This window comes from Falco cherrug, chromosome 3, assembly GCF_023634085.1.
Source record: "Falco cherrug isolate bFalChe1 chromosome 3, bFalChe1.pri, whole genome shotgun sequence".
Lineage (NCBI taxonomy): Eukaryota > Metazoa > Chordata > Aves > Falconiformes > Falconidae > Falco > Falco cherrug.
In genome coordinates, this window is record NC_073699.1 from 45,788,809 (window position 1) to 45,814,450 (window position 25,642).

The 25,642-nt window shown below is 44.7% G+C and overlaps 2 protein-coding genes across 3 annotated transcripts in view; one reads left to right on the forward strand and one right to left on the reverse strand.

Moving 5' to 3' along the window:
* The window catches only part of ASPH (aspartate beta-hydroxylase), a 122,890-nt gene extending 118,911 nt beyond the window's left edge, over positions 1-3,979 (forward strand). The window contains exon 27 of the mRNA XM_055706458.1: positions 3,847-3,979. Within this exon, the coding sequence (XP_055562433.1) occupies positions 3,847-3,964 (118 nt within the window). The 3' untranslated portion in view covers positions 3,965-3,979. The remainder of the gene's footprint in view (positions 1-3,846) is intronic.
* Positions 1-25,642, reverse strand: part of CLVS1 (clavesin 1) — a 105,770-nt gene that overhangs the window by 5,564 nt on the left and 74,564 nt on the right. For both annotated transcript variants that reach the window (XM_055706464.1, XM_055706465.1), the window contains 2 exons: positions 13,797-13,907; positions 12,668-12,903 (listed from right to left, as the gene is read on the reverse strand). In XM_055706464.1, coding sequence (XP_055562439.1) covers positions 12,668-12,903; positions 13,797-13,907 — 347 coding nt within the window. The remainder of the gene's footprint in view (positions 1-12,667; positions 12,904-13,796; positions 13,908-25,642) is intronic.

The window sequence follows — 25,642 nt, forward strand, 5'->3', positions numbered from 1 at the left end:
CAACGTTTTTGTGATTCGGTGCCCACAGAAACAGCAGCTTCTCTGAACTATCCCAATACATGTTTCCCTGTCCTGAGAGAGAAATGACTTTTTTTTTTTTTTTTTTCTTCCCCCCCTCCCCAAAGCTCATTATGCCTTTGGGGTGCCAACTTTGGCAGTGTGGATGACGTTTAGCTGCTAAACATAGATACCTACAGCCATTTAAGGCACCTTAGGGTATCCAAGACAACTGATCACTGACTATTATGACCCAGGATTTATAGAAGACTTGTAGAGGACTTATGTCCTTCTGGAGTAACAGATGGAGGCCAAGAGGACATCACAGTGTTAAAAATCATACAGGATGCCTATACTTAGGCAGCAGAGCCTCACCCGTGGTGTTGATTGAATGAATGCAACTAATTTGTAATGTTAAAGACATGTGCAAGTCATTTTGACCTGGGCCAGATATGAACTAATCATCTAAGCAGGACATAGTAATTACATTTGCCTTCTCCTCATATCACTACATTTTAGTCACTTGTGCTGTGATTCATCTCTCCATCAGACATCTATGGTCACTCTGTGCTATAAATGGCAGAGAGAAATGGGCATTCTCAGGGTGCAATTCATCTGACCTGTTCTAAACATATGGCCATATCATATGATTTATGAGTTACCTATGTTCCGGTCCCTGTTCTGATGAGTTCTCATCTATTAACACCAGGGGGAACAGGTTTCATGATTTATGAGGCAATGTTTTGTACGTCATAGCCATGACTGCCTCACACTGTGTTACCTTCAATACTTATCTGAAATGTGGCACATGTCCTGTGTGTGCTGCAACTTTGGAATTATTTTAAACCAGTATATTTGAATTTAAAGCCTTCTGGCTTTCCTCTTTTCTCAGCAACCAGGTCGGAAGATGCTTGGGTATGGAGGATCTGGTTGAGTTAAATTTTAACACAAGGAGGCAATCATTTGTATCACACAGGTAGGATCACTGTGTAAGGCCCTGAGGTGGCAGACCCCATGCCTGTCTTTCTTTAACGTGATACATGTGGCAGGCTCCTGTAAATGCACAACGTGATCACTGTGTGCTGGGAGCTAAGTCTGAAGTAATTAACAGATGAGTCAATGCCCATAGACTTTCCTAGCCTAGTTTCCAAGGCTGGGTAGCCTTGCTTAGGAAAGCAAAATGAAAATGGAAAGACAAATTTGTTTTCAGTCTCGCTTCTGAAGCCTAGGTACCATTTGAGTGTGGTCCATTTAAAGTGTCAATCAGCCTCCCCCCCATGTTTTTTTTACTGTTCAGCGAGAATATTTGGAAGTCTGGAAAGTCAACACTACCCAGCTGTTTCTCCAGCAGATCAGCCATATATTTCAAATGACAGCACTGCATAGGTATGTACATCAGTATCTAAGAGAGCAGATGGCTTTATGTGTGTGGCCGTATTAATGCAACTATCTCAAATTCAGTCAAAAACCATGTAAGATGACTGGATGCAGGCCCTCTAGCTGCAGTGGTGTTAGAAGGCTTTTGTCAGGGTACAGCTGGAGTGAATCAGCTCACAGGAACTGATGTCTCTTGGGTATCAGTTTTGTTTCCCATAAAAAATAAAATACCAAAATCCTGCACTGAGCTAACAGTAAATGCCATGGCATGCTTGCCTAAAAGACATCTTCCAGTTCTCTGACCCCTCATTTTATGCTTTTCATCACAGCAATGCTTATGTGCTGCCAGCCCACAGAGCAAAGCCATATTACATGTACGCTGGGCTTCCTTTAGGGGTTGTGTGGAGGAAGGTGGGATGTTTTTTTCCCCAAGTGCAGGAGGCTTCAAGGTCTCTCAGTGACACACTGCAGCCAATCAATCAGATCACATTGTGTGACTCTATTCATCTACCTCTCACCTCCCATCTGCTCACTTCCCTCTAATTCCCTTCCCATTTCACCAGCACCTCAGGGCTGTTCGTCTCCCAATTATTCATTCCCTTTACAGAACATAATAAGCATATTTTTAAAATCACACCCATTAATTTTTGTATTGACAAGGTCTGAGGAGCACTTCTTTCTCTGCCCTCCTCCCTCTCCATCAGACTGCAGAGGAGGGTGCAGCACCCGAGTGCTCTGCAACACACCTCAAGAGTATGCCTTCATACCAAGGATTCTCCACCCACCCCTACCCTGGTATTACAGAAACAATGCAGATGTGCAGGTGTGAAGTCAATGTGTTAAAAGGTTCTCTTTTCATTTTCAAGTGCTTTCGATAATAAATGCACAGGCAAGGCATCTTGAAAGACATGTATGCTCCCGCAGGTGGTGCGGGCAGATGCAGGCAAGCTCTGCTCAGCGGCGCGCAGCTCCAGCACAGGAGCCATGAAGTGTGGCTCTCTGCCCAGGCTAAGCAGCCCAGCTGAAATCTCTTGCTAACGCAACTCTGCGGCTCCTGCACTTGCCCTGGGCTCACAGCTCTGCATTAGGACAATGTGGTGGTGTGCTACTGAGACCTGCCCAGAGGGGCAGCTTTGATGCATCAGCCACAGCATTTCAAAGAGATGAAGCAGCATCCATGTCTAGGGACACAGCTAAGCTGGTTAAGTGAACCACTGACACGATGAGTCAGGGTGCAAAGCAGCATGAAATCTGACTTAACCTTACTGCCAACCTAGTGCTTAGCCCACAGGACAATGGAGACAAGCTGCTGCACTTCCCAAATGGGAGCTATCTTTGTGGCCACCATGGCAGCAGTGACCAACTTTCTCCCTGATGTGTTAGCACATCCTAGGAGAGGTCTCGAAGCTGGGGCAACCATGGCCCAGAGCTGTGCTTAACTGTATGCGTGAAGTCTCTGCGGGTGCCTCTACACTGCTAAAGAGCCATCCACCACAGAGCGAACCCCAGCACGAGACCCCTTGTCCTCCCTGTGCTTGCCAGCTCCCTCCATGCCCTTCCCTTCCCGACAGCTGCCCTGTCACAGCACTCTCCAAAATAGCCAGCTGCAACAAGGTCTTTTACCACCACATACCAGCACACTCTTCATGCCAGTCCCTCTGCTGCCTTCTCCTAGTCTCTCCTCACCCAGGGCAGGCGGGCAGGCCAGCACGCTTGCTCCCTTCTCTCTGCTTCTTCTTCTCTCTTCCTTGGCTGCCCAACCTCATAACAGAACCAGCCACAGCTGCACCTCATCTACATCAGCCAACCCACCACTGTATATTATCAATGATAATTAACCTAGCTTCATTCTTCTACACTGCCCCAGCTGCTTCTCCCCCCTGCAACCCCTGGGCACAGCTCACTGCAGGGTCTGCGCCAAAGGGTGGTAGGGATGACGCTGCAGCATGTTTGGCTCTGACCATGGCCCAGCTGGCTGTGCATCCTGTCCTGACCTGTCCCTTAGCCCACACCACACCCCACCCCAGGGAATGCAGTGCACACCCTCTGGCATTTGCTGTAAAACCATTCTCTGGTGGGCTATGACACAGCTCTCAGCTTATTGTGAACACTCTGAACTGTGAAATATACAGAATGCTTAAGTATTTGGTGTTGCATATACAGTTATGCCTTAAGGCCACTGAGACCCAGAGGAGAGCAAGAGCCAGGCACTTTGCAGAGCAAATGCAACCAGACTCCTCTGGCAGAGGCTATCCCTGAAAAATACAAACAGGAGTCAGTTTGTGCCACCAACCCTGGGATTAGGGTGCACAGCCTGGTCCTTTTTCATCAGTGTGAATGTGCCCGATACCTCCTACTCCTGAATGCTCTGAGCTTCTGTGTCAAGATCATGCCTTGGTCACATCCCAAGGCCAGGGCATGGGAAAAGCATAGGTGGGAGCTCATCCTCTCCATTTCCTTTCTCTGCTATAGAGTGACTCCTCCACATGCTTTTATTCACATAGAAGGAACAGAAGCACCTGCATCAGCCAGGAGTTCCTGGAAGACTCTTAATCCCCTGGAGTGCAATATGTCACCTATCAAAAGGTAAGCCTAGTCACAGGGCCAAATAAAGGCAACACTGCAGCAGCAGTCAACACCAATTTACAGCAGATTTGGCAAGAGCTGCTAAAAAGCGTCCAGGATATGACATCCAAACAAAAGAAATTCAGGCCAGTTAATGGAGAAAATTTTCTTCTCATACTTTGTGAATTTTACACACACACACTTGCATCACCGTTTATGCTTTACCTGCTCATCCCCATTTCCTTGTCCACCAAGTGCTCTTTCTAGCCAAACAGTTTCCAGTCCCTTTGCTCAGACACTCCAGTCCTTTACACCTGCCTCATCTTGCAGTCTGCCTTTTTTGCTTCCATTCCAGTGACTCCAATTCTCTTATCTCAACCCGATTCGGCACTGATTTTGTCCCTTCACAGGTAAGAAGAGGCCCCAAGAGCAAAGGTTGTAATCCTTCCTACTCCCCCGTCCCACATCAGAAGTTTCCTGTCCTTAACAAGAACAGTACTGCAGCATGAAAGCAACCCTGCAGATATACTATTTAGGCTGGAAAATCAAGCAATGTCACAGCAGAAGAAGCCAAAATGTAGGTTGTGGGAGAAACAGCCACTCGGCCAGGGCCGTGGGGGTGTTTTGGTACCCCAGCCCCAGGAGCACTCACTGTTATTTCCCAGAGAGCTCTTTCCTCCCTCAGTGCTCAGAGTAGACAGTGCCAAGCTAGTAAGTGGCTATTTATTTTGCTTGCTTCTAGCAGTTCCAGGTATGGCTCTGTGACACATTTGCTGCATGTTATTCCAAGCCTGCTCTGCAGGTAGCCTTTGTTAATTCCCTCCTGAGCTTTTCTGTGGAGTTCATCAACACAGTACTTGTGTGCCTCAAATGCTAATTCATTTACTGCCATAGCATGACTGTGAGGGGTGTTTTTCATTTCCATTTTGCATGTGGAGAGCTGAAGTGCAGTGAGATTAGGGTCCAAGTATTCCTCTAACATGGGGTGCCCATTTCCCAGCGCTCAGGGTCTGATTTCGCAGAGTGCTCCGCATTACATGGTAGCTCGTGTGTTCAAAGCACATGTCCCTTTGCTTTCTGTTGCAGGTGAGCACTGAGTATTTCTGGAAATTAGACCCCAGAGTCTATAACTTGGCAGGCTGAAAATAAGCAATGTGCAATCTCACCATCTGTGTGAAGTTTGATTTAAGCATCTTGCCAGACCGACTCAGGGACTCAGCAAGAGAGGGAGAGCAGGATCTGCTTCTCCAGGGCTGCACCCACCAGGCATAACCAAAGGGTCGTTCCTGGTCTCCATCAGCCCTCCCTCTAACCATCCCCATTGGTTTGCCCACCAAGCGTACCTCCTAGCCCAGCTGATTCCAGTCCTTTATGCCAGCCTCATCTTTCAGTCTGTCTTATGGCTCCCATCCCAGTGGCCCAAGTTCCCAGTATCCCAGCTGAGTTCGCCACTAAATCCTCATGTCTCCAATTCTCCTGCCAGCAGTGGGGAGGACGAAGAGTCAAGAGCATGGGGTGTCAGTCTTCTAGATCCTGGCACCTTGTCTTGCTACAGCCTGGCCTAGTGCAGGGAAAGTTGTTGCGACCACAAGCAGAAGTTGTAATCACAGAAGCCCTCTGCACCCCATGGCCTGGGCAGGAGATGCACATTGTGGGCGTTGAACCATCGGCCTGAGCTGAACAAGTTTATTTATGCTGGGAGGCCAAGCTAAAGCATAAGGCAATCCTTGGGGTCATTAAATGCTAAAATTAAATATGTGTCTACACAGCTTGTGTGAATTGCCTTTTCAAAGGCTTGTAACTCAGCCAGATGTAGGTGGATTTTTCACAGGACAGCAAAAGACATAAGCAGTGTAAAACCATTTGTTTTATTAAGTGTCGTGTCTGTAATCTAAACTACTAAACGTTTGGCAAATTTATAGCCAGCTGAAGACATAATTTACAACACAATATTTTAAGCAGCTGAACAGCACTGGTTCTGCCATTCCCACCTCCAGGCTGTGTTTGTGCACCCGTGTATTGGTAACAGAGTGCTGCGGACAGATGAAACCCGTGCTGCTGATACCCTCAGAGGGGAACCGATTTCCTGCCTTGCCTCAGGGGACCCCCAGCACCAAGCTACCTGTCCCTCCTCTCCTTGGTTCAGCCATGGCTTTGTAACTCTGATCTCTCCTGCTTCTCTCACTCCTGGCTCCCGAGGATATTCTGCATTATCTCCTTTGCAGCCTCCCTGGGACCTGCTAACATACCAAATCCACCGGCTCCTTTCCGTTTCTTTCTGATGTATTAGCAGAATTCCAGTCAAAATCTATAAATCTGTTCAACAGCTAATAATCTATGTTACTAGATAAGGCATACATTACATGATATAGATTTACCTGGCACATCTACTTTACTGTAAAGAAGTGTCTCGTTCATAATCTGTGTATGGGGGAAGCATTTCCACAGAAGCATTTGGAAATTCTTCATAACAAAATAGTGAATATAAGCCTTGCACCATAGATCTTGCTTATTATAGAGATGTTTTATCTGAAAGCTTACAAGGAATATTTCCCTTTTCCCCCAGCACATGTGGAAACAGACCCCAGCTACAAGGTGCCATCCATGGGCAGGCAGTAAGAAGTTTTCACACATTTTCATTCTGATTTTTATTTGCTGGTATTTTACTGCTTCTGCAGTAAATTGGTGCTGACTGTGAACTGGCATAAAACATGACCCATAAAAGCAGAAACATATGGTGAAGGAACATTAAGGTCACACCAAGGATAACAACTAGAAAGGTCTGCCTTGCACAGCCCAGCTGGGCATATGGAGGAACCCGTCTGAATAAATAAAAACCTTACAAAAGTCACCCCCGTGAATGGCCCCTTTTGGATCTAAAACTGTTCCAGTCGGCACTAGTGTATAACAGTTGTCATACCGCTCCTTCTGAGAGCAGGATCCCGTTTCTGAGAACCAACAATTAGTTTCAGCAACAAGTTCATTTGAAGATCAGTCCTTTTGAAAACATGCACATCAGGAGGCAATCATGGCAAACCCTAATCTGTACTTTAAAACCCTTTCACTCTAACCTAGGACATAAAAATCCACATGCTCTTATTTAACAATGTTAAATCAGGGGCAATGCATTCTAACCATTTTTATCACTGCATTTTCAAAATGCCTAATATGGGGGCTTTTGATGCACCACTAGGCAGGCCATTGCATCTTTAGGTGCTCAGATCCTTTAGGATGAGAAGAAATGGCCTCAAGTTGCACCAGAGGAGGTTCAGATTGAATATTAGGAAAAATTTCTTCACTGAAAGTGGTGTTAGGCTTTAGAACAGCTGCCCAGGGAAGTGGTTGAGTCACCAACCCTGGAGGTGTTTAAAAGACATGTAGATGTGGCACTTAGGGACATGGTTTAGTGGTGGGCTTGGCAGTGTTAGGTTTACGGTTGGACCTGATGATCTTAAAGGTCTTTTCCAACCTAAATGATTCTATGATTCTATAAGTTTCTACTTCACAGAAGGAAAAGGTAATGGTGTCTTGATGCAAAAATTATACATTTTCACAGCTTTACTTTAAAAGTTTTACCCTAACTCTGAATTTTCTGAGTCTCTAAAAAGCTTGACTTGGTGATTCTTGCAATCCATGCTATCCTAAGAAAAAATGTTAACCCCAAATTTGATTAAAGTTGTCCTTAATTAAACTCTGATTAAATAAATTTGATTAAATACCCCAGGTTGTTTGGCCAGAATGTATATGTAGCTGTTTGGTAAAATTTCCTTTCTCTGCAGGGCAATTTTAAATTGCACTAGGTTTTCAGACCTGTTTGCACTGGCAGCAGGTTAAAAGTGAGCCCTCTTTTGATGCCTGGGAGGGCAGGGAAGGAACATTTAGTTCCCAGGCTGCACTTAGTGACTGCACAGGGTACAAGCAAAGGCAGAGAACAGTCTCTGTCACTTGTACTGAAGATCAAGTTCAGACATCAAGAAGTGACCCAGATGCAGCTGTAGAAAGACAGATCTTGTAAAGAAAAGCAAGTCACAGGGAGGCAACATGCTACTGCAGGTTACTTGCTGCTGCAGGACCCAAGCCTAAGAGCAGGATGACACTGGAGAAAAAGGAAACTCTTCAAAAAAACTGAGCTCCTTCACACCCTCCCAAGTCACTGAATATGTCCCAGTTGGGGATGCTTGCTCACTGTGGTTAGGTACCCAAACAGCTACTGGCAAGCCTCTCCCACTGTGGCTGGCCAAAGGACTATGCCCTACTGACAGAGTGATCTCTGACTCTTTCACTGCTAGGTTTAACCATCCACCACAACTATTCATTACACTGCACACCCAGATAAAACCTCCAGCTGCTCCCAAAAACAACAGCTCGTCAAAAAAAGCTAGCACGAGTGCCTCAGGCAAATGCCTTGCTTTTGTGTTAGCTCCCTGTTGACTAAAGAAACTCAGGCCCCTTTCTGACCATCAGGGCTCACAGAAGGTTTGGCCACAGCTGAAAGGGAGGTGATTTTCTTCCCTGTGCTCTGAATTTTCACACATTTACATTGCTCTCAAATCCCACAGCTCCTGACAGGCTCCCTGTGTGAATGCAGGCAGTTCAGAAGAGATGGCCCAAGACAGGGGAAGGTGGCTGTTGCCATTGCTGCTCCCAGGATTATCAAACTGATGTGGCCAAGCTCAGACTGAACTGACTTTGCTATTACTGTATTGGTGCTGGTTTGAATGTTTATTGCATTGCCCATTTCAACCTTCGCTGAGCTGAATCTTGACAAACAGATATATTCTGAATGGATTTTTGTTATTGTTGCCTTTTCCCTGCACCCCACCCCCCTGGCCATTAAGACTCATTATGTGGAGTCATCAGCTGTTTTGCTTTTTTTCCCATCTGTTCATACAGTACTTGGGTCCTGAGATTTTTCCCAGGGTGTGAGATAATACTGCAGATGGGAGTGCAATTTCCACTGTTTTGATTTTGCCCCGGTGGGGCTTCATGTGACCACTGGTGGAAAAATGACAACTGCAATGGTTTTGATTAAAGATTTTCCATATTATAGAAACTTCTCAAATCTCAAGATTTTCAAGATTATGTTACTAACTAGAGTCGGTAGCAGGTTTGTTCTAAGAGTATTTTCAATAGTTTCCCTGTCTACAATGCCTCCATTCTCTAAAATAAACAAGGACTCTTTATTAAGAGCAAAACAGTACAATTTCAAGTCACAGGGAAAAACCACCTTTGCCTGTGGCTGGGGGGAACATAATGTTCTGGTCCCGTTGCTGTTAAGCTGAGCAGATATTGGAACCTAATGAGACTTTGAGGGAGCAAGTCTAGTCTCCGGTGACTACTGGTAGCCACCTCATATCTGACCTTTCACTCATGTATCAGTTAGGTCATCATATTGATAAGCTGTTTCGGTGACTCACTCCTCTGATGACTGGCAAACCTACTAAGATATCCTTCTTCTCAAATACCTGTTGTCACTCCCCAGTTTTTAACCCCCCCCACCCCCCCCCCACCCCCCGTATTTGTAGAGAATGATCACATTTCAACCTTTGCTCAGCAAGGCTGAACAAGCCACTACCTTCTTCTATAGCTTCTTGCTGGAAAAATACTCTCTCTGCTCTCCTCACAGCGCTCAGGTGGCCTTATTTCAATTTATATGCATCTGTCCTGGTGGCGGGAGCAAAGCATTGCTGTCAGTCCCGAAGCCAAAGTATGGGCACGTACCTGCTCCAGATTCACTCCCTCCCACTGCTGTTTGGTGTCCCATTTTCTCCTGGTCTGTATTTTGAGACATTTTAATTTTTAGGTGATGACTTCAGTTTGGTCTCAGGCACATCTTGAAAGCACACCCTCTTTCTCCCCCTCTGCATTCATTTTCCAGCACAGATTAAATGGCTACAAAAGTACTTTGGTCAGTTATTCTCTGAGTCGGTTTCCTGGCATCTTTCTTCCAGATCTATAATTCCTCGATTTCTCAGCATCTGTGCAACTACAATTGCTAGACACTATGTTTGCAGTAGGTTGTGCCCAGGATGAGCTTCTCTCTAGATGTAGGATGGTGGTATTACATTTCACAGAGTTATTTCTCAGTGGCCACGGTGTAAGACTAAGCTATTGTAGCAGCACAGAGCTCCCAACATTAAGAAACCTTTAACACAGCACGGGTCAAGTGGCAGCTCTAGTGAGGAAGTGCTTGTATGGCTTTATAGCAGGTGGCCACAGAACCAGGAGTGGCAACCTGCAACCCTGCACCTTGTCACACAGCAGGACGTGCACCGTCCCCCCAGCCTCCGGGGTAAATCCAGCTCTCACAATCACCGCCCTTCCCTGCAGCTAATTACTGGGCAGGTAAACCTACAGTGATATCTGGGAAGACAGAAAGGAGAACTCTTAATTGTTCAGCAAGGCTTTTCATCCTTAAATTACAGAAACCCAAGAAGGCTGTCTTCGTATATTTACCCCTTTCAGAGGAATATACATGCTAAAGAAAGGGTCACCCACTTTTTCTTTTTCTTTTTTTGTTGTTGTTAAATCCAGCATTTCAGCGTAACACAAAATTACCATGTTTACACAAGAATTTAGAGATTTGTATGCTGTGAGTGGACGAGGAGAAAAGAGATTTTTAATGAAACTGCAAAATCGCTTTAATAAAGGAAAAAATGATAGGGCAGTTGTGAGGGCATTTAGGAAGAAGGCTAACGCTAAGAGATCACCTGTGCCTAGTACAAACCTCCTTGGAGCATCTAGGAATCTCAGCTGTGACCTGAGACTCTCGATCTGTTAGAGATGTACGAACCTAGAGGCAAGGAGGCAGGATATATAAAGACAGGTAATGCTGGTAGAAGTCTGTAGGCCTTTTAATAGGCCTTAGATATCAATCTGGTCTAATACATCTAATAAAGCACACAGTTATGCTTCCTAAGCACAGGCTTTTACCTTGTTAGGCCAAACCATAATTTCAGGGGAAGAAGAATCAAAGCAAATACTCATAGGAGAAAATGTGTTGAAGCAGTGAACTTTTCACCTCTAACAGCTAGTAATGACCACGGGGTACAGGATCAGATGGTTCACTTAACTGCCGAGTAACAAAATTAGACTAAAAGTTAGAGCTAGTCTGCCCGGAGGCAACGTGACAAATTAGATTCATCTACTCGCCATATTTGTATTAATGCACTTTTGTACTAGTGAACAGATTATAAAAGAAGGCTTTGCCTTGAGGCAGGGTTTTCTGGCACAGAACTCATTTTCAAGCTGAGGTTCTCCCCTGAGGGCACAAGACCATCCCCTCCTTTGCAGCCAAGGACCTGATCCTCAGCAAAGATTCACCTGTGAACAGCTCTTAACACTTCCAAGCTCTGAAAACTGCAGATTTCTTCCTAGTAAGCTACATAAATTGTACACTCTTGATGTATGTTTTAATAGTAATGCAATATTTAGTTTGTACCTTTCTAAAATCAGTGTGTTCCACTGCTGATTTTAAAAGAAAAAAAAAAAAAAAAAAAAGAATTGTTTTAACATCAGCTGTCTGGGACAGGCTCCCTAAACTCATCCTGGCTCCCAGTCCTGGCTGGCAGTCAGTAGTGAGAACTGCTGGCTGCACGGGTGGCCACCTCTCTTCATGCTGTGGCTGCCACGCTGCGAAGGGCTGTAGCCCTGCAGTCTCGTGGCCTTGTGAGTCGTGGGACTCACAGCACTTAACATCGGCTGTAGGTGTGTTTGCAACACGAGGCTTCACTTTGCATCTGCAGCAGCATGGCATCAATCTGACCTGGGAGGGAGCTGTGAATCCGGGATGCATTTCTTTTTTCCTGTGAAGATGAAAAACTTTTAAAATTAATTGCATGGCATTGTGGCTTGTCTGTGTTGTCACCTTTGATTTTGCTGTAGCAAAATGATGGCCTCTCCCTGTCACACAGAGTGACGCCATGTCTCTGAGCAACGGCGCTCATCAAGTGGCAGCAGCAAGTGAAAGCATCGCTGCAATCTGCACGGAGAGCAGTTTTGCAGCGTGGGGCGCGGAGGGGAGGCGAGTGCAGATGTTACGCTCCTGCAGGGTGGCCAAAAGCCATCGCCGGCTGCAGCTGCTGTGGGCTCTGCCCTACAGGTACCCAACCCTCCTCACCCCCGTCCCCGCAACCAGTGCAACCTGCTGCGGGTGGTACTCTCGAGAGTTGTGATTTTAAGCATTCAGAGCTGAATGCGCGACCACTAGATCTAAAACCAGAGATCTTAAAGGGCAGATGTGCTGCCTTAGCAGGGCTGGACAGGGGAAGCGGGAGCAGAAGCAGCGGCAGAAGACTAACCCATTTTCCCTTTAGAGGGCAGTGGTGTTCGTAGTACCAAAGCTGCATTTCCGAGGAGGCGAGAACCTTCTTGTCAACTGCTGGGGCAGCAGCAGCGAGTAATAGGGACCAACACTGGTGATGCTGCTGGCTGCGCTATGCTGTACAAAAGAGCATCTCACTCTGATACGCTTTCTGCAACGCTCTGTGCAGGGGCTCATTAATTTTCCCTCGTTTTCGTGTGCAGTAATCAGACGACTAATTACTGTTCCACAGAGAGCTTCCTTTCTCCCACCACGCCACGAGCGCGGTCCAGGGTGAAGTGCTCCCTACCGTCGATGTCTGTCAGATTACAGCCTCTCTCCAAACCAGATGAGCCCTTTCTGTCAGACTTATGCCAAACCTGTTCAGAGAGCCAAATAGCAGGTGATTTCGAAGGCAGTACTAACCTTTTCATGGGTTTGGGCGAAGCCTCCCGCTCCAGGTTGGAGGATGCGTGCTTCACATGCATGGCATTGTACGAGGTGTGAGTGTACTCATTTTCATCGCTGTAGTCAGGACCGAGTAACGTTCGTGCCCACGTCCCCATGTCGTATGGAGGAAGAGTCCCCCCAAATTCAGAAGGCAGGCATTCAGGGTGTATTAGCTGGTGAAGGCTGTTCAGGTTGTTACCGTGAAGAAAGATCTTTAAGAAATAAAAAGAAAGTTCAAAGTCATCATTGGTGCCGTACTTCATTAAGTACAACAATAACAGCACTAATGAGGTGTGGAGCATCATTAGTTGATGCTGCAGTTTCAGGTGGGAATGTCTGAAGCGCTTGGGGCTCGCTTAGGTGGGCAGGAGGGGGGGAGCTGAAGAGTTAGGCTGGCACTTTAAAACACTTCTGAAAACTCTGATTCGCTTGCTTTTGGCACATGACATTTTCACTTTTTCTTAAGTACCAGATCAAGGAAAATGAAAGTCGGGACTAATGACAGACAGATTACTGCTACTGTAAGAGAGTAAGAGGCTTGTGCGAAGAGCAGTGAGAAGAAAAGGGGCATAGCGGAACTCACTGAACTTACGGAAAGATGTGAAGAGTAGGTCCTCAGTGTCTGAGAGGGCAACCCAGCCCTGAACCCCAGGACTGACATTTCCCAGGGGTGTACCAGCCAGCGCTGCCACGTCACGCTGCTTTGGCAACATTTGTCTCCCTAATCCCTCTTTGCTTTCGGGCTGGTATTACCCTTGTCCTGTCTGGTCAAATGCACACAGGGTGGGCTCTGGGGCCTCCCGAGGGATGATCCAGGGGTTGTCTGATAGATTGCAGAGGAGAAATGGCTAAGATGAGCCTCTCTGTCCCCAGGAGTGTCCCATTAAAACGTATCTACACTTTGTTAGTGATAACAGCTTTCAGGTCCCTGGCTGAGTTGCTGATTCAACCCAGACCATTGCAAACTCTTAAGTTTTAATAACAGAGGCAATTCTCTGAGGCCATATGAAAAATGCAGAGAGAAAAAGAAGGAAGAAAGCAGCCAGCTGCCACTCAGCTACTCTGGTTCTGTGGCTTCCTATCCCCCCTGGCCCCATCTAATTACCCTTTTCCTTGTCTTGTCTTTGAGGAACGGTTTGATTAGTGTGTACAGGGCATGGATGTACCAGGGCTGGTTGACAAAATGGACTCCTCCGAAACGGGCAGGAAAGCTGTCCTACAGAAGGAAAGAAAAGGCAGGCAGTTAATAGATGCAGTGCTTTAGTCCAGCAGTCAATAGGATGAAAGTCAGAGGAAGAGGTCTGCCTCTTTCCATCTGCAGACGAGCACTGGGCTTGCTGGGAGGGGGCAGGAGGGAGATGGAAAAAGAAAGATGCCTGGAAACGTTTGTTGTATCTGTTTCCCCTGTCAGCAGACACAGTCCCTTCTCCTCTCCACACACTAGAACGCATCAATTGCTAATGATTTAAAGTAGGCTCTCCAGCCACTTGGCCTGAACATTTTTTTAACTCCACCAGGGTATCTGACTTGGCCAGAATGGGAAGCAGAGGAGGGGGCTGGTGAACACTGCTCCCTCGAGGGGAAGCTTTCTAATTTCTCATTGTGCAGTGTAAGGCAAGCCCCCGGTTCCCACGCACATTGCTGCACACAGCTCACCTTTTCACCCTTCGGCCTCCCTGCCTCCCCCCTGCCTCCCCCCTGCTCAAATCATCATTACAAAGGCTGACCTTTCGGGGTGAGCAAGCAGCTATTACGGGGAGGAGGATGGGTGGGAAATGTTGATAAGTGAAGGTGTAGGGAGAGCGCACCATGACGGCACCATGGAAACTGTCGGAGCCCAGCTCTTGCTGCCAGGCTGTGCACAAACACCCTCGGCATTAGCATGCAGGTAGTGTCCCGCCGGGGAGGTGTTTGCAATAGCATCCTACTCTGCTCAGCCAGTGAGGCATGCTTAATAAAAGAGGAGGATGCTGCTGTGTCTTGAAAGGTTATTGTATATTGTGGTGGGTATTTTGTACCTACACTCTCATTTAACAAATGTCAGTCAGTCAGGGAAAAGCCCAGGATTTTTTCATATTGCATAAGTAGTGGGGCAACCGCTGCTCCTGTGTGCAAATACGCTTCCAGCGAGAGGAGAGGTGCCTGTCTCTCCCCTGTGAAGGGAGATACTGATGAAGCCATCCTCATCCCATGTGTGCTCCTAACCCCTACAGCTCAGCATGTAAAGACAGAGCATAATCAGGTCTATTCCTTCAGGGCTTTGGTTTTGGGACTTAGGCAGGTTCGTTCCCCCCACAATTAGCAGAGGTTGTCCTGGGGCTTTCTCTCACCTTCCTCCAGAGCATTAGAGGTTGAGCACAGCTGGTGAGGGTATGGGATGAATTTGTGAGATGTTATGGAAAATCTCCTTATACACCTGTTCAGTATAGCTTCTGTGCTGCTTCAAGGTCATTTTTCCCCCCAGATTTAGCACTACATAGGTGTCCCACAACCTCCTATCACCCGGGGTGGATTGGCAGGATTCTCTATGTTCTTTAGCACTGGTCATGGATTGCCCTGGTAATCATCTTAAACCATACTCAGGTAATGTTCGTGAGCAGCCACGGGCATTAAGTGATACCTTTTTCTATTGCTATACAGTGCTACAAGCTGCTTAGACCTCAGACACATCAGCTGGCCTGGAATTGTTACAAATCTCAGTATCAGATGCTCTGTGCAAGACAGTGGGTAGTCAGGCCAAGCCATGGGAGGCCAAGCAGTGTAACATAACAGGGCATCCCACTGTAAATCCCAATAAACTCTGAGCTGAGCTTTTTAAGGATGGCACATGCTCTGTTGAGGTGTTCATTCATGATAAAGATGACTGTATTTCCATTGCTGCTGAAATATTCATTGGAGTTTAGGGACACAGCTCTGACTGATATAAACTACTGCAGTGCTGCAGGGTGGAGTGCCTTCAGCTGGGCTGAGAAACAGCTGCAGAGGGTCTGAGCCCACCTAGAAAAACATTGACCAACAGAACTGTGAAGTGAAGCCCAAAGTGATTTTTTTACCCTGTGGTAACCTAAAATTGAGTTTTAGAGTAGACCAAAGCCAAAAATGCCCGTCTCTTGCAAAATTCACATATTCAGTTGCTTTCCTCTAGCATGGGAATGAAAATTTGAAGATCTGAAACTTTTCACAGAATATTAAAAAAATTATATATTAAAAAATATTGGAATATTTTATATTTGCTTTTTTATTATTATTTTTTTTTAATTCTATATTTGTCAGGCTGGCTGCCATCCCACAAGCTGTATCTCTAAGGGGGAATTATGGACTTCTTTGCTCTTTGGGGCTGAGCTGCCACAGCTATCCCAGGTTGTACCATAGTAGCATAGGTCAGCATAGGAGAGACAGTCTGAGTCTGAAGCAAAGGGCAGTAAAGAAATGAGAGATGGGAAGCAGGGGAAAAACTTTAGGACAGAGATTTATACCAACCTGAAAAAGAAAAATTGTTTTGCCTTCTCACTGGAATGCAGATAATATTAATCACAATCTCCAGTGAGAAATGTCAGTCAGATTTCATTTCCAAGAGGGAAAGTGTTTTTTTTAAAAACATTATTGACCAGCCTTAATGATACCACGTTACCCGGAAAGTTCTGAATGCTGAGAATTATAGGAACCGGCCAGAGGTTTAAATGGGCAGACTGGCTCTGGGAAAGGTCAAGTAAGGAGAAGAATGTACTTTCCTATATAGAAAATGAATTTTATGTCCATCCAACAGAGACTGTTGAATCCATAAACTAGATTGTCTGGTACATCAGTAGATTAAAACCATTACAGGAAAGCCCATCATATAACAGTTTTATTTAAGGACAACTTCTTTCTTTTCATTCTGAAGGCATACCTGAAAACGTGTACAGACAGACCCTTGAAAAGGCAACCTGATGGCCAGGAAAAAAACAACCACCACAGAACATTTTTTTGTGTGTAACTTTCTGCTAATTTTTGTTTCTTGCCCTGTTAAGCACAATAAACTCATTTTGACCTTCATCCCTCAGTCCACCTGCATTTGTAAGGCTGTCAATTAGAACAAGGACAAAGACAACATTTTTTTTTTTTAACCAAAGAAATTTGATATGGGATTCATCCAGACACTGTTTGGAAACGCAACATACCAATTTTGCAGAAGTCCCTAATTAGAGCAGAGCTGTCTTGGAAAAGAAAGCTCCCGTCTGGAGGTCTGCCTTGTGCAGTTCCAGGAAGATGTATGAGACATTTCCCACACCCCACTTAGTGTCTCTGCTGCTTTCCCTGGGGCAAGGTGAAAGTAGCTGAAATTGATTTTCTGCTGGAAAGCTTTTGCTTTTAGGAATTCTCTTTTGATTTCTCATGTCTTGTGATTCCTTGGGAAGGTGTATTTTATAATGAGGTACATTTTTTGGAGCCTACTGTGAAAAGGACCCTGGAATCATGGAGCCTTTGCTTAACCTGATTCTTTGTTAAAAATACCCAAACCTGCGGATATGTTTGTATTTACTCCATTGACATAAATAAAATATAGCATGCAGGAATTGGTCTAATTATTTGTGGGCGCTACCGTCATTTTATCTGAAAGCCAGGCTTGACATATCAGCACGTTGCTCTGAGATGAAATTGCAGCATAAATAAATGCATCCAACCCAGTGCTAATCTAGTTAACTTGCTACTCAGCAATAGCAGGGAAGAAACAGTGAAAGTACTCCAGATACCTTCTTGGGCAGCTATCTCACTCCAGAGTCAGACCAGGTCTCCTTCACTGGGACCTGAAGTGAACTAAAGTAAGGAGTATATCTAACCATGCTGCAGTGGCACCTTCCCAAAGCAGTGTAGGCAAACCTAGAGAGAGAAAATTGTCCAGACGCAGGTTTTTAGTTGTTTCTTTTAATTGAATGAAACTGGTGCCATAGACGGGACTTTTCTTTTGCCTGATTTGTCTTTTTTTTGACTATATACATTCCTCACTGGTTTCAGTTATTCCCCTCTGCATCGTCCCCAAAGAAAAGAAAGAAATGAACATTTGAATGCCACAAATGGAGCTGCCACAGACACCCCAAAATCCATACAAGCCTCAATATATCTTTTGTTTCGGATTGGAGAAGTGTCTCCCAGATCGCAGATTAGAGCGAAATGTTACGGAGATCATTGTTTCCCTTTTCTGCTCAGACCTCCTGTGCAGGGAAATTTCTGAACTGAAATGAGTCTGGGACTGAAAACCCTCGGTACATAATGTTCCACTAAATAGGTCGGGAGCAATAGCTACGAGGTGAACGAGAGACAGTTTTTCATTATTTCTGCCTATTCTTGCCTTCACAACATCTATTTCTTTTGGCATGAGTATGCATCAGAAAACACTTACTGTGTTGTTCTGAACTGCCTGAAAGCTAAAAATCAAGATGAACTTCCAGCATCTTCTCACATCGAAGTGTGGCAGAAAAGCAAAACAATCTCTGGAATTCCAAAATTAGGAATGAATCCAACTTGGTGGTCAAGGTCAATCTTTTTAAACTGCATGAATTGACTTCATAGACTGATGACCTAAGCTCAAAAACCAAATTATAGCATATTTTTAGGTTGTGGGACATCTGAATTTTGTGACACAAACATTTAAAAAATATTTTCATAACTTCTACCCTTTGCAATCAGAAAAGCAAACACACATCTTGCCATCTAAATACACTTTAATCTCAACGATACTTGCCAGTTTACTGCAAATCAAAATATAATCCATTTTTAAAAAAATAATTTCCTTTAGATTCAGGAAGAATTCAATCGTAAACAAAACTGTTTAAACTGAAAGGTCATCTAAACTAAGGACAAAAGCAGCATCTTCATGACTTACATAATCAGTCTCTGTGGTGGATTAAAGCTCCCACAGATCATATTAATAGTTCAGGAAGATTTTATTAATAGTACACTGATAGTTTCTCCACGGAGAGTTTCTGCGAGTGTGTTTTATTTTAATGGATCGGCACAACAATGGAAGGAGGCTCTCTGCTCTTCAGCTCTGGATCCAAGTTCAGCCTCTGAAAGAGTGGCAGTGGTTGAAAGTTGTTGTCCCTCAATTTTATGACTTTGTCAGATATTGGATAGGTTGTGGCTATCAAAAACACGTTCCTGAGCGTCTTCAGACGAATGCCACATAATGCCCTTGCTGTGGACAGAGCAGGTTGTTGTATAGTGTATGCTAGGAGAGAAGGTAAAGTGCCTCCCACCCCATCACTACAGCTTCAGCTTCTAATTTTAATGCAGCTCCTAAGAGATGAATGTTTAGTTTGGGAAATCCCAAAAGGCAGGAGGCAGTGGGAGGCAGTAGCAGGGCTGGGGGCCATGAGGAGCCCAGGACCAGGCTGCTCCCGCACCTCTCCAAGCCATCCCTGGGGCTGCGGGAGCCAGGGCTGCTCCCCCTCACCTGCTGCGGTGCCTGCTCTGAGCCCAGGCACGTTTCAAATCTCCGTTTGGGCAAGTTGCTCTTCTTTGTGTTATCTCTTTTTGCTCCCCTGTGTTTTTGAAGAGACGGGAATGCAAAATTAATGTTGCCAGTGGCAATAATTGCAAACTCGTTTGCTTCTACCTTGGCATGCCCTCAGAGTACATGGGGCTTACAAATAGCTGCAGAGTCAGGGAAAACCATTAAAAAAAAGACATTAGTGCTAGCGATATGGCAGTCCTGACCTGCTCAAATGCCACCGTAAAAAGAATTCTTGCAATTGGGAAGAACTCATCAATTCTGGGTAAGCTCTGACTGTAACTGCTCCCACCAAAACACTCTTTTCTTTGAAGCATACAGTAGAAAAGATTGGAGCAAAATCATGGGGAAATATAAGTGCTTGGTTTATTTTTACACTGCATACCCACATATGTAGATGCGTACACTCTGAAGTACTGCTGTCAGGGAAGTGAGACTGAAACATGAACATTGGGATGCATTCCCCTAGACATTTTTCATTATGTTTGTTATCTCTCCTGCTACACTCAATAACTTTTAAAATCCAGGCATTTGCTGTGGGTTTCTCCCCATCATTATTGCATATCAGTGAGGTCCTACAGAGCATCTGTTCACGGGTGTTGGCAGATGGCACCAATAAATCAGCTTATAGAACACAGATTTGCTCAGTAAACTTTGATTTGTCCTGATAGAATCATGCTGTCATATCATCTGGTCTAACAAAATAACTTGTAACCTTGGGGCAAAAGGGGGATTTCTTCACTACCTTTCTACAAGAAACCCTTTGCCGAACCAGCTCAGAATAATTTAGGAACAGAAAATTTCCCAGAAGCAGTGACTCTGTTGAATTGACATCATACCCCAGTGCTGCTTTTTCGCTTGGCATGTGCCCCCTGTTGATTCGAAAGTGTGTCACAAGCTTAAGGTAGAGACTGATGCTTCCTCCAGAAAAAAAGATGGATAAATTATATTGACTAAGAAACCATAGGTTCATTCAGGGGTTTGGTTGAGGAGATACACAGAGAAGAGAGGAAATCAAAAGGTGATTAAAAATAATAATACAAAGAACACTGACACACTGATTTGGAAGCAGTCAATGCAGGTGTGTGCAACCAGGGCGGCACAGTTTGCTCTAGGTTAGGTCAGATTAGGTGAGGCCAGCTCAGGGAGCTTCTGGTGGAGCAGGAAGAATGAAAGTCACACACTAAACTAAGGAGGGGTAGATGGGGTCACAGGAACAGGCAGCAGCATGGGAAGGGACATGAATTAGCTGGAGGCTATTTTTCAGAGTTAGTTTAGGGACTTGCTATGATCTTTGCAGCCAGCTCTAGCAAACCAGGCTAAATTGTCTCTAGTGTCCTGATTTTCGGTGTAAATTGTAGCTCAGAAAAACATTTATATCCAGCTTTCTTAAGTGAGGGTGACTGTAAGCTGAGCTGCTTCTATTCCTGTATCTCACTGAACATGAATGTCTGAAATTAGTTGTGGGGGAAGGAAAAAGCAGCAGGGAGATCATCAAAGCTGTAAGTAGTTTAGGGCTTAATTAGAAACGGTAAAATGTGCTGGGCAGAGCACAAGCCTGGCCTGGAGGCTTGCTGGATGAATGCAGGGGCTGCTGGCTGAAGTGTGTGACCACAGGCTGGCTGTGATGCTTCAGTCTCCCTGGGACACCCGGCCCTTGGCTGGCTGTGACCTACGAGCTTTGGTTGTTCACTAAGAATCCCTGGAAAAAAAGTCTCTGTGCAAACACCAGGTTTTTGAGAGAAGTGACGTCCCTCCAATCCTTTCCCTGACACTACGAGTTAAAGCAATGCTGTTTGTGTCTCGTTGGTGGGTTGTGTGGGTGTGAGCTGCTCTCAGTTTTGGGGGTGTGATAAAGAAGTGGGGGTTTTGCGGCCAGATTTTAACACAGGACCTTCTGAAGCAAAACGGCCACCAGCAGAATGAGTGTGTCCAACAGTGAAAGTGAAAGATGGCATTGAGAAAGCTTTAAGGAAAGACCACCCTAAGTCTTTTGCACCTAGTAAAAAATCCAGCCAGGAGCACTGGGGTTAAAAAGTTTGGCATGGAAAACTTGACTCAAAAAATGTTCTATTTTTAATATAAAATTTTTGAAAAAGAATAACATAGAGTTTTTTGAAAATAATTTTTAAAAGGTAAGCCCTAAACAAAATTAATCAGTGCTATTAACCACTGTAGCCAAAATCTGCTATTTTCCTTAGCTGACCTGATTCAAACCTCTCTCTCCCTATCTATTTCTATTTCCATAGAGAGGTGTCTACCCCAAAGGGCAATAGATTTGTGGGACACTGTGGTTGAAATCACAGGGAATTAAGGAGTTACGGCAGAGAAGATGGTACTGAAGCAAATCCACTAGGATTTAAAAGGCTGTTGAAAGGAGAGAGTCGAGTGCATACAAAAAAACAGTTCTGAAAAGGACAAAGTACAGCACCTTATTTCTTGTCCAGTGCTGGGATTTTAAACAAAAGACCCTGCAAAAAGGCTACCTCTTTTAATATGCGTTTTTATGCTGAGAATCTACATCATGTATGTAGAACATTTATTCTATATTTTCTTCACATTGCCACTTGCTGTATCTATGTATCTGCTCTCTGCCAAAATAGTCCTATGCCTGAGCGAAGGGGCAATGAGGGCCAAATTGTCATGGTGAGGACAAATACCCACAGTGTTAGCTAAAGTCAGACAGAAAAAAGCAATTAAAAAAGGTCTTGTGGCACTTGCCTTTCTTCTCAGGCGTCCTACTGACTTTGCAGGAAAAGCTTTCCATCTTGCATATGAAGCACCAAAGTGTACACAGAAATCACACAGTCGTATTACACTACTTGTGTTCTGATTGAAAGCTGATGATGGAGAAAAGGAGATTTTGTTATTTATGGAGTTATGCAACCTATTTAGTGCTGACCAGGAGTCTGTTGCAGCTTGGCTTGAACAAAGTATGCAATCACCTTAAAGATTTTGCATGTGCATTCATATGTAGAGCAGCATGTAAATATTATAGGCTGTTATTATGATGAGGTTATAACCTAGCATGGGTCAGAAAAAAATGATCAAGCAATGTTTTTATTAGCATTTGTTGACTGACTGAAACAAACTATTTGACAGTAAATTTCTCTGCATCTAGCAAGAAGTTCAGACAACCCTTTGTGTTGATTTCTCTATGCAGCTGCTAGAAGGTATCTTAGGTTACTAGCACTCATTTCTCAAGGCTATCTGCTAAACAGAAGTTAGTTTCCCATCTTATTTCACTAAGAACTTTAGGATTTACCCTAATTTATTTGAGATTGGAACCCCATGTTAAAATGGAAGGTCTCCCTTCCCCTAGCTCTCACACAAACCCTTTTTAAAACAGTTTCTATGGTCTGTGTCATCATCAACAAATGTGTCCCCATGGTGAAGATATTTTTTCAGTTGTTTTTTTCTCTTTCAGTGGGGGAGTTTGTGTGTGTACATGTGTGTGTGTGTGTGTGTGTTTTCTGCACTTCAAAATATTTCTATGATTACTGGAGGATGGAGATTTAAAGCTCAAAGCCTTTGGGGCATGTACCCAGCATTTCACATAAGGTTTTCCTAGTTCACATGGTTTTACTGTCACAGTGAGAATTTGCAGCTTTGCACGTGTGTATGCCAGAACTCATTCAAGGAGTTTTGGAGGTTGAGACGTTTCATAATCTGGACTAGTCATAGCTATACCCTCTTGCCTTAAAAGCTATGGTCAGTCAAAATCCTTAGAGTTCATTTGCTGTGTTCTCCCAACAAAGCTACTACAGCCCTGACCCACGGGTGGGAGGCAGAGCTCTCCCTGCAGTGGTTTTGCTTCTAGAAATACTGTGAAGCACAGGTGGAGTCAGGGACCCCTGAAGCTGTGCTTTGATACTAGGATTTCTCATTTTCTAACTGCATGACTTTGCCATTTTAATGTGGGGGGGTTTGTGCCATGTTCACCACCTAAAGCAATGCCAAGCAACAGCCAGTTCTGCTCATCACATAATCACTCAGGGCTTTTATCAGTCTGGCAACATTAAATGCTGCGTAAACTTTGTACACTTTGCTACACAAAATACAAGCTTATACTCCTTGCAACAGCTCTTTCATTTCCGCAACACAACTTCCCTTTAGTTCACACTTCTTATTCCTCACTACCTTGATTTACTGCAACCTTAACTCTGACCTCAAAACAACTTTAAAAGATAGCAATAGGAAAATTATTTCTGCTGTCTGTGGAGGTGTAAGGAAAGCAGGACACACACCACTGCAGCTTCCCAGCCTTTTCATTATTATCAGCCAAGCACGGATATCAGACTGTGGAGATAATCCCAGGATAATGTTTTATTCTTTTGACCTCTTTTATATTATCACCTGCTCCCACTACCATCCCTGAACAAGTAGAAGCTGAGGGTTACCAGTTAAGTTTACTGCCCAAGTAGTGCTTGCGCTGCCTACCCCAAAAGGTTACTCTTAATTCTGTTTTCAGGCAGCAAAGCATCAGTCTGCAAGCTAATGATTCCTCTGTTCTCCTGTTCTGCTATTAAGAATTTGTTCTGATTAATTTTTCTAAGGCCAAGAGCAGAAAAAAAGGAAGATGTCTCTAAATTTGCTAAAACTACAGGTAGCAGGAAGGCATGAGCCCATTTCTCACCCACCTCAGATTAAAAAGCCATACAGATTTTCCTCTTCCTCTTTCTTCTCTGATTGTATTAAAGTCACACATTAAGTACTGCTACATGAAGTCTTAAATGAACTAGGCTTTTTCCACCCAGAGGCTTAGAGTATGCTGTGTCATATCCCTGGAGGTCATTAAATTTGCTAGGTGGATACAGGGCAGTTAGTCTGTACCTTCTCATTTGAAAGCTTCCCATCAAGAACTCTTTCCACCTGAAGGCGTGCAACAGTCTATTCTCCTTGTTAAACTGCACACATTTTATTACTGCTCTCTGCTTGAGTACCAGGGCATTTGCAAATCAGTGGCTGTCATTTACTTCGAGTTTAGCCAGGCCTTAGGCATGGTGGCCCATATTGTCCGTCTAGCAAACTGCAGAGATTTTGTTTGGAGAAGTAGTATACAGTGTGGGTGAAAAATCGATCAGATTGCTGGGATTCAGGTGTTGAGATCAAAGGTACAAAGCCTGCCTCATGGTCATTTAGTAATGTTTTTTCTCTGGAGTGGATACCGGAGCCAGTTCAGCTCAATGTGTTTATAAACGACCCGGGTGATGGTAGGGAGCAACTAATCCTCAGAAGCTTTGTTGATGGTAGCAGGCTGTGGAGTACAGCTGATATGCTAGAAGTTTAGGCAGAGTCCCTATTCAGAGGGATGCTGACAGGCTGGAGCGATGAGTTACTGGGAACCACATCAACAAATGCAAAGTGTTTTGAGTTAGACAGAACAACCCCATGCAGCAGGACAGTCAGGCACTGAACAACTAGAAAGCAGCTTTGCAGAAGAAGACCTGAGTGTCTTGGTGGCCATGAGTCAACAGTGTATTCATATGACAAGACTGGCCAACTGTGTCCTAGGCTGTACTAACAAGTGCCTTAACCAGTGGGTGAGGGGGGTGATCCTTTCCCTCAGCGCCTGTGAGACCGCATCTGGAGTACTGTGTCCATTTCTGGGCTTCCTACTGCAGGAGAGGCTGACGTACTGGAATGAGTCCATCAGAAGTTGCCAAGATGGCTGGGGACTAGAGCACATAACCTATGGGGGGATGCTCAGAGAACAGGGTCTGTTCAGCCCACAGAAGAGGAGGTTAAGGGGAGATCTCACTGTTCCCTGCAACAAATTAATGAGCACCTATGGAGATGACAGCCAGACTTTTCTCAGGAAGAAAAGACAAGGTGATCACCAAAAGTTGCAGTTGTGGAGGAAAGCCAAATCACATACTTGGAGAAAGTTTCCCAGCAGGCAGTCTAACACAGGAATGCATTTCCTGGAGAGGCTGTGGAAACCCCATCTGCAGAGATGTTCACCTCTCAGCTGGAAAAGACCTTGAGTGACCTGATCTAAAATCAAACCTGGATCTAACGTCAAAGTTTGCCCTGCCTTAAGCCGTGAATGGGATCAGATGACTTTCAGAGATCCCTTCCAATCTTAATTATCCCATGATTCTGTGGGGTTTTATATGTGTGGGTTTGTGTGCATCTGAAGGTGTCAGATTGCTCCTGCCCTATAATTTACTTACTCATGTTCCACAATTACCACTGACCAATCTCTGGTTACTCGGGGCTTCAGGCTGCAGTTTCCGCTTAAAGCTGAAGCTTTTATCATCTTTGAAATATGCCACAGAATTTATTACAGACTAATGTGCAGGAAGGTAAGGTTTATTTATGACACGTTTTGCCCCAAACCCCATATTATGAGCATAAATGACAGCAATAAACAAAGGAAAATAATTGGTTCAGACCAGAGGAAAATCTATTATCACTAACTCCCTGCATTGAACTGTTGTTCCAAGAATGAAGGATTT